The 8,786-nt window shown below is 51.2% G+C and overlaps 1 protein-coding gene across 4 annotated transcripts in view; it reads left to right on the top strand.

Moving 5' to 3' along the window:
• Nucleotides 1-4,932: 4,932 nt before the first annotated feature.
• The window catches only part of RUBCN (rubicon autophagy regulator), a 24,674-nt gene continuing 20,820 nt past the window's right edge, over nt 4,933-8,786 (top strand). For 2 of the 4 annotated variants that reach the window (XM_009635607.2, XM_035891215.1), the window contains exons 1-3: nt 4,933-4,953; nt 5,359-5,512; nt 7,926-8,009. In XM_009635607.2, coding sequence (XP_009633902.1) covers nt 5,474-5,512; nt 7,926-8,009 — 123 coding nt within the window. In that variant the 5' untranslated portion in view covers nt 4,933-4,953; nt 5,359-5,473. Of the gene's footprint in view, nt 4,954-5,358; nt 5,513-7,320; nt 7,587-7,925; nt 8,010-8,786 lie in introns of those variants that run through there. The other 2 variants (XM_035891213.1, XM_035891214.1) reach the window with 2 other exon arrangements.

The following is an 8,786-nucleotide window of genomic DNA, read 5'->3' on the forward strand; positions in this document are numbered from 1 at the left end:
CCTGCGTGGGCTTCGTTTATGCTTTAGGCACGGGTTTTTCACGTTAGCGTTTGTAACCGCGGCAGAGGCTGTTCCCTGGAGCTGTTTTGATGATGAATCCTGTTTTCCTTCAGGTTTTTGCAATGTCTTCAGCCTTCGCTTTGTGCTTCGTTCGGTTTTGCCCTGGTGCTCACAAGCACCGGGTGGCTGTTGGATGGAGACGGGAGTGCTGGCTGGGGAGGAGGGAGCAGCTGACACTTGATATGGGAGAGAAGCGTTCCTTATCTGAGGGGCTCAGCTAGCTGCGCTATTTCTGCTGGCAATATCAGCCCGGAAAAATGCTACCGGTGCTTTTAAAGCTATAGCGCAGCTTTGGGGTGCCTTTTGATTCGCACGGTTCGAGCTGCACTCCCTCTTTGGCTGATGCTTCAGACCCAGCAGGTTCAGAGACGCAAAGCAAATTGCCTGCAATCGCTTCTTTTTCTTTCCAGAATCATCATTTCTTGCCTTTGCAAGTGCAGGTCCTGCACTCCCAGACTCTACCATGGTGTGACTGATAGGGCTGATGTGGTGCCACCTCCAGCACTCCCGCAGGGATGAGGAGGGCATCGTCCCCTCCAGCACTGGCACACGAGGGGGGCTTCTTGTTCTCCTGGCTGTCACTGCTGCGCTGGGGAGGATCCTGGCATGGGCCTTACACAGCCTCCTTGTCCTTTGTGCAAATGGTTTAGCGTTTTAATTCCCGGTGAGGTGCCATTTCACTATAGATTGTGGCCGTGACTGACAGCGATAGGATAGAGGTCACTGGATCCATCTTCCCGTGGATCATGGGAAACGCAGAAGCAGAAGTTATTTTGCTGAAATCCATTCTTCTGCTGGGAGAGGAGAGGAAAATGAGGATCTTGTGCTGTCTCTCCTCCTGAGCAGCAGGTCTGAAATGCATCAGGGAGCAGGGGCTGTAGTGGCGATGTCCATCAAGGCACAGCAGGAAGGTTGGTGCCCTTGTTCTGCCGGGCAGAGAGCAAGCTTCTTTGTGCCTTGGAGTGATGTGAGGGACGCGGCACCCCCAGGGGAGCAGAGGGGCCGTTGGTCAGCCATGCGGGCTAGCAAAGAGCTGCTGCCTTTGGCTCCAGTGCCAGAGAGGCCCAGGGACAGCAGGGCCAGAGGAGAGGGTCCCTAGGGGGAACGCGGTGCTGGGAGGGATGGAGGAAGGTGAGCGGCTGGTCCCAGGGAGGTGGGTGTGGTGGGGGTCTGCTCTGCGTGTCGCTGCCTCTGGCTGCCTGCTTGCTTGTCGCAGCAGATCCTGTGCAGATCGAAGCCCGAGGGACACTATCCCCAGTCCACAGGTTGTGGTCATCTGCCCGTGGGAGGCTTCACTAGGATGAGCAAGAAAAACTATTTGCCATGCTGGGAGAAGGCTAAAAACCACCTTTAATCCCTATTTTCTTCCCCCATCCTTTGCCAGTGCAGAGCAGGAGTGCTCTGGTGAGCAGCAGGTCTGGGCTGCATTTACTGTGGGAGCCTTTTGTGGTTGTGCCCCCGGTTTTATACCGGCGCAAGCTTTTAGCACCAGTGCAAGCAGCCCTGCATTTCGGTTTCCCAGCCAGCCTGCTTGGCTTTCACCACCTGGACAGGGCAGGGGTGGCCCGCCAGCTGCAGATGAATTGCACGAAGCCTGCCTTTTCTTTTAATCCCATTTCCCAGCAGTGCCGAGCCTGCCTGAGGAGCAGGCGGGGGAGCCCGCGGAAGGGGGCTGCTGGTTGTCTGGGAGACCGGGGGACAGAGAGGCAGGAGCAGGCTGTGTGCGGCGGCGCCTTCGGAATCTGCAGATGGAATTGGCAGCTGGCATGGGAATGGCCTTGGAGATCTGGAGGAAGTCCCTCCACAACTTCAGCATCCTCAGCTCAACCTTTTTAGTGTGCTAAGAAGGATTGAGAGGCTTCTCCAGGTAGAGAGAGGACAGTTCAAGCAGCCATCGCTAGATGCCTCCTGCAGAGCACAGGCAGACACGAAACAGATGTTGTTTGCAAGAAAGACAAGCTTAATTTTTTTTTTTTTGAATACAAGCTACCTGTGTGATTCTGTTTTAGAAAGTAACTGGGGATTAGTTTCATTTTAAACAAAGAAGAACACCTGAGTCAGCAGCATGGCTCCCTGCCTCTGCTGTGCGTCACCTTTGCTGACTTTGGACCAAGAGAAGTTCCTACCCTTGCTGGCGTGGATGGGCTGAGAAAGCCTTGGGTGAGCACGCAGCATTTCCCCAACGTTGTCAGCAGCAGCGGCGTTAAGCCATTTCTTGCTCCAAGGCTGCATTCTGTCTTTTATCACTCCAGTGCAAAAGGTTCAGTTATATTTGGATCAGTTCTTGATGGTGGTTTGATGTCGCTGTGCCTGACAATAGAGTTTGTGGCGGTAAAGCAAAGAAATCCAGCTCCCAAGTTTATGGACCTGGTGGCTAAAATTGGAGGCTGGATCAGAGGTCGTCTTTAAAGAAGGAGAGGGATGCGGCTGAGGTCTCACTGGTGCTCCACCAGCCGTGGCCCCCTGCAAACACCCTCAGCTCTTCTGGCGGGGGGACCAGGTTCCCCTAGAGCAGGAAAGCAGAAGCGCATGTGGTTCTTGCAGAGGAAGCTCTGCTTGTGTACTGTGACCTCTCTGGGGTGTGTTGCTCACTTTGCCCTTCTTGTAACTTGGGGTGTTTTCATGACGTGATCTGAATTGGCCTTACCCCATGTCACGCTTTCTTTAGCAACTAGCAAAGGAAAATTTATTCAGGAAAAGCAGATTTCTCAATATTGCTCTGAACACCTGCTAAAATGGGGAACTTGAGGGTAGCTGGGACCCAGGCCTTTGCCATCCCTTCTGGCAGCTCAGGCTCAATGGGAGGGGAGCAAACCCTGCCGCTAATTCAGGGTTAACCCATGAGTCCCGTTCAAGCTGCACTGTCTTTCGATGTCCCTGCCACCTGCAGCCAACTATACAGGTCTTTGTTTCTTCAACCTGGTGTTACTGTATGCTTTGCAGCATGCACCCTGTTCCAGCCCAGAAACACCTGAGTTTGGGGTATCAGTAGGGTCTTGTGCGTGCAGCTTGTGAACCGCTTTGGGCCAACAAGTCCCATGGGATCCTTACTGTCTTACAGGGATTTAATTCACTTTTGGTAGCTTCTGAATCACCTCTGCAGAGGTGCTTTCATTGCGCTGCTTGTTCCCTATGTGCTTCTGAGCTCAATGTTTTAACATTTTGAGGTTATTTTGTTTGAGGATTGCTTAACCTTAGTCTCCTTGTGCTAGGAGGGAGCTGTGACTCCAGTCTGTTGGATCCTGGTTTCCTACCTCTGGGGAGGTGCACAACTCCTTTAATGAGATAGGTCATTCGGTAATGCACGACTCTGCGTGTCCTACCCCCACGTCCTGGTGTGCATCGCCTGCTTTTTATAGCATGAAATAACAGGGAGTTTCCCTGACTCACTGCCTTGGAAGATCAGCAGTGTCTCTGAGCTTTCACTTGCGTTTCCTAAATCTGACTGTTAGAAATATCTTGGGGAGGAGCTGGTGGACTTTTGGGCTCTGTGGTTGGAGATGCTTTTTGACTGGGGACTGGAGATGCCACTCTGGGCATCCAGAGATACCCATGGATGTCCACGGATGCCCAGAATGGCATCACGGTCCCCAGCCAAAGAGCATCTGTGTCCCTCAGGGCAGGGATGAGAAAAGCCCATAAATCCAGAAGAATGGCTGGATCACTTTTCTGTGTCTCCCTGAGTCAGCTCTCCTTCAGGAAGCTGCTTTTGATTTATACCCATGCTGTCTTCTTCAGTTTCTCCTGAGACAAGCCCTGACTGTGCTTGTTGGTCTAAGTACATCATAAACATACATACTTCTTTATGCATTGCAGCTCTGTTTTAGAGCTCCTGTGCTGTCAGGGTGACAGGCTTTGCTGGAGGAATGGGTTGGCTTCTGCATGGTTTAACTTAACTGAAGGTGGTGAGGTTTTGCTGGGGCGATCTTGTGAAGGGATTAGATGAGGAGCTTGAAGTAGAGCCAATATTTGATGATCTGCTCGTTCACTTGATCAGTTTTGCAATAACAAACAAGTCGCAAAAAGAGAATATTGTCGAGAAAAACATAGTTTTAAATACCAGGATTATGTTATTTCTCAGTGTCCTTCTCTGTGCAGCAAGAGGTGTGCAGCCCACACTTTCATCCATAAGGATGAAAATGAGAGCAGTTTTAAATAATGTCGTTTATTTAAAATTTATTTCTCTTTTTTTTTTTTTTTCTTTTGCTTTGGAAATCTGATTTGTTTTGGGCAGTGAGAGGGTTTAACGGCTGAAACACTGGCTTGTTTCTTGCCAGTTGAAAGGTTGCACTTTCATTCCAAGCTGTCGCCCCCAGTGCCTTCATTACAAACCCCACAGGGGCACATTTTTTTGGCATTTACACCCCCAAATATACATTGCCACATTCCTGTTGCTTCCGAGAGAGTGGCTCCTATCTGAATGCATGTTTCTGACAGCTGCTCTTCCTCTGGCAACACTGTCAAATGGCTTGCGGGGGATCCCAATCATCCAAAGTTACCTCTCTGCACCGTCACTCCCGCTTCATGGCAGATAATGGTGATTCCTTGCTGTGCGCAGGGCAGCTGAGGGGGTTGATATCGATGAGAAATGCTGTGCAAGCTCCAGAGTACAACTGCAGTTTGCAGTTTGCTAATCTCTGTCCAGAACATGATGATCGCTTTTGCAAGAAAGTCAACTTGCACCTACAGCAGCTCTGGGGCCAGAGAGCAGCTGTACAAGTGGAGATGCAACTGAAGAGTTACCAAACTTGGAGCAGAGCAATTCTGCATCCTGGCAATGCTGGAGCGGTCCATGCGGTGCGCATTGCTCAGGGAGTGCCGCTCTCTGTAAATGCAGGTGCAGCATGACCCGTGTCTGCTAGATGTGGTGGACATTGTGCCATTGCCTTACAAGTGCTGTACTCCCAATGTGCTGCTGCTCTAAACAGTCTCTGATAGAGCGTGTGAGTGAAGCAAGCAAGAGGCTGGCTGGAGAGATGTCCTCTAGCTTTGTTGGCCCATACTAAACAAGTAAGAAATTGCAGGAGCCATCAGTCTTTGTTATGGCTGTCCCCTGAGACCACATCGGTGGTGGCTACCAGTCATCACAAGCATCCTTATGATAGGGCCTGTTGTCCACAAACCATGCAGGGGAGGCCACAAGGAGGTGTAAATTCCTTTAGCTCACCGTTGCTAGCTTCTGGACCACCACAGGTTTCAGCCTGACCGGAGTCTCCTTGGAGAGAGTGCAATACCGTGGTCCTGTTGTGAAGCAACTCTTGCTCTATATCTGATGCAACTTGCTGTGTTCCTTTGCAGGAAGGAGCACTGGAAGCTGCTAGGAAACCTGAAGACCACAGTGGAAGGCTTGGTGTCCACCAGCAACCCGAACGTCTGGTCCAAGTATGGCGGCTTGGAACGGCTCTGCAGAGACATGCACAGCATCCTCTACCACGGGCTCATCCACGACAAGGTAGGGCTCTGTCCTGCCAGCACTGCTGTCTGTCTGTAGCAGCTTCGGTGCCTGTCATGGGTAGGTGGGACAGTCCTGTCTGCCTGCAGCTTGCTTCAGTGCTCGTAGCATGGAGTGGGTACAACGCTTGTAGCAGTGTGGGAAATGATCAAAGCAGGGACTGAGCTTGCCTGGCAAGTGCTGTGGTCGTCAGAGGGATCTGGGTGTGTGTTCTTTCTATCTCATCCACCTTCAACATGATTTTTCTAAGTACCTGTGCCCCCTGCACTGAGGCCAGCCCCTCTCTCTTTTCTTTCTGCTGCAGCCAAGCGATAAAGCTGCCTTTGCAATGAGTCAGCCCCGTATCGTCTGCACTTGGACAACTCCCCAGTGAGGTCTGGCAAGAGAAACCTTGCATCTTTACTGTTTCTGGTTAGCTGTGTTAATAACAGGAGCTGGCAGCCAAATCTGCGCTCTACGTGAATGGGATCTCTCTTTCCAGGCTCTCGTCACGCCTTGTATTTGCTCACCCAGACTTTCCTCCTTCCATGGCTATCTGGGAGAATTTCTCCTTCCCACTTGTGTACAGAGGCCGAAGATCTCCCCTTCAGCTTGCAATTATGACCACAACTCATTTACAATGGGAAGTTGAAGCAATTCTGCAGGGCATGCCTGGGGGCAGGCTTCCAATCTGCGGCTCTGCCACCCAGAGAGAGATGCAGAGAAGAGAGCGAGCCATGCAGAGGAGCCCCAGGCAGCTTGCACGTGCCAGCTGGGTCCAGGAGCAGGAAAACCGCACCTATGCAATGCTGCGCCTGAGCTAATAAGCCTCTGGAAAGAGCCAGGCTGGCAGCTCATCCCAGCAGGGTGCTTTGATCCCTGGATGTATTAGCTGCCATCAGCACTCCTTGTGGTGCTGCTCTGTTCCCATTAGTCCCCAGTGGTGTGGGCCAGGCACCTTTGGGAGGTCCACAGAGAGAGAAGCTGTTGCAGTAGTCACTTTCTAGAAGCTACCTTTCACATGTGAGGAGCCCAGGGCTCCCTCCTGATAGATGTGCTGTTAATAGGCTTCAGGAAGTGAGATTTAAATTATTTATATTCGTCTGTCTATTGGTAACAGTTCATGCCAGACCCGCAAAGCAGGACGGCGTGTTGCCTTCCGCAGTGCTTTTACTATAGGCAAAGGCAGGTCTTACTTAGAAATGTCTCCCCTGCTTGGGCACGTATGACACCAATCAAGCTGTAAGAGCTGCAAAGGGAGGCCCATAAAAATACAGGTTCCTAACAGCAGTTTTCTCATAGTTGCTCCAGCAAAACACTTCCTTTTACTTCCTTTTCCTACAACTGGAAATAAGTTTTAAAAAAGTGAAAATATCCATATGTACATGTTAAGAGAACAAGGGTAAGAGGTATTTAAACTTTTGAGTGAATTTTACTTATTTGTTCAGAAAACCCCAATTCAATCTAGAGGACTAAAATTGCCGTATTAGTTCTCTAGTCTTAAAAAAACAAACCAAATAAACCACAAAACAGAACCCATTCCTATGACACTTGTGAAAGAGGAAATAGAGATGGAAGAAAAAATAATCAGCCTTTTGGTGAAAAGAGACATTTTGGGGCTGTGCTTACACCTGATAGGGTGGTGAGGAAAACAGCAACTCTGCTGCAGTTCCTCTTTAACGGAAAGAATAAATAAGAACAAAATAACTCATTTTCTGAATAAAGCTGAGGCAAACGACAGCAAAGAGCTGGTAGAAATGCAACGCCTAATTTCTTTCCTGGGGTGCTGAGCCAAGCTGGTGTCCTCGTCGGTGGCTTGCATCAGAAGACAGCAATGGTTGCTGGTTTTGCTGGGATGTGTTTCCATGTTGTCCTTTGTGTCCCCTCACTGAGGTCTGACTCTGCAGTGCTGAGGCATCAGTACTTTGCTCCAGGTCCTGCTCCAGTAGGAAGGGGAACAGTGAAGTGGGAACTTGGTCAACCTTGAACTTGGCAGACCCAGCGGTTGGCCTTTAGGACCCTTATTGCGCTGCAGCAGGGATGTGAGCCCTTCGGTGCCACATCCTGTCCCTGTCCCAAGACTTCTGTCTCCATGGTATGAAGGACTGGGATCTTACCTGGTGGAAGAAGAGAAGCTTGGACTTCTGTTGTCTGGTCACTTGTGGGCTGACCACAACTGAGAGGTCACCATGGCAGAGGCAGGAGACAACTTATCTACATCAAGCCAGTATTTTTTGACTTGATCCCTTGATCTACAAACCTGTGTTATATGCTTGCATTGCTTCTCCTTTCTAAAGCTCTTCCTCTGTCTATTTTCTCGTCCATCTTATCAGGGTTGGGGGCTCTCCGCTCATGGTAGCATGGGGCTAACAGGGGATGTTGTCATTTATCTGGGACTTGGGTAGTGGTGTCTAACTGCGCCTGTCCTGGGCAGGTCTGCTGCAGACAGAAGGATTACTGGCAGTTTGTGAAGGACATTCGCTGGCTGAGTCCTGGCTCTGCTCATCACCTGGAGAAGGTGGGTTCTGGTGGGGTGGCCTTGTGTGCCAGTGGAGAGAGGAGATGGCAGCTGGGCTGCGAGCCTCACCAGTGGGATAGCATCACCTTGGCTGTTGGCCTGCAGTGGTAAAGCGGCTCCACGGCTTGTGGAGGCTGAAGCAGCCGCCTGTTTGTGTACAAACCACGTACCGGGAACTCGGCATGGCTTGTGCTGAGACAATCGGTTGCTTATTTCTCCCAGGTCAGTCTCCAGCTCTGCTCTGCTGGCGGCAGTGGGCATCACCAAGGGAACAGGCACAAGCGGTGCTTTTGTGTACTCAGGGGTGATTCATGCCGCTCTGCAAAGCTCTTAAAGTCTGGGCTGTCCCGTTTCTGGGTTCTCCCATGCCTGGCTTATGCTGACTGCCGGAGCATGGAGAGGCTTTTGGCCCTTGGCTGTCCTGTGCGGATATCTGTGGTCCCCACTGCAGTTGGGCGCAAGGGGCTGACCACTGGTGGTCCCTATGTCCAGCTTGCTGCCAGGGGGACGTGGGGTGTGACTCCAGTCCAGCTCTTCAAGCTGGAGCAGCTCGGGTGTTTAGCTTCCCCAGTTAATGTGTCAGCAAGAACATGACCGTCACCACCGGGGTTGGGTTGGATTTGGGAGTGTGGGGTCCTTCCAGGTCAGGGGCAAGGCACACGGGTGGGAGAGCGTGTGGGAGAAATTCATAATGCTGGTGGCTGTCAGAGGACTTTGGTCACTACCTGACCTTTGAAGCGTTCGTCCCTGGTGCTTTTGCCTCCCCGGCTGCTGGGG

The sequence above is a fragment of the Egretta garzetta genome, unplaced genomic scaffold (assembly GCF_000687185.1).
Source record: "Egretta garzetta isolate BGI_Z169 unplaced genomic scaffold, ASM68718v1 scaffold333, whole genome shotgun sequence".
NCBI classification, from domain to species: domain Eukaryota; kingdom Metazoa; phylum Chordata; class Aves; order Pelecaniformes; family Ardeidae; genus Egretta; species Egretta garzetta.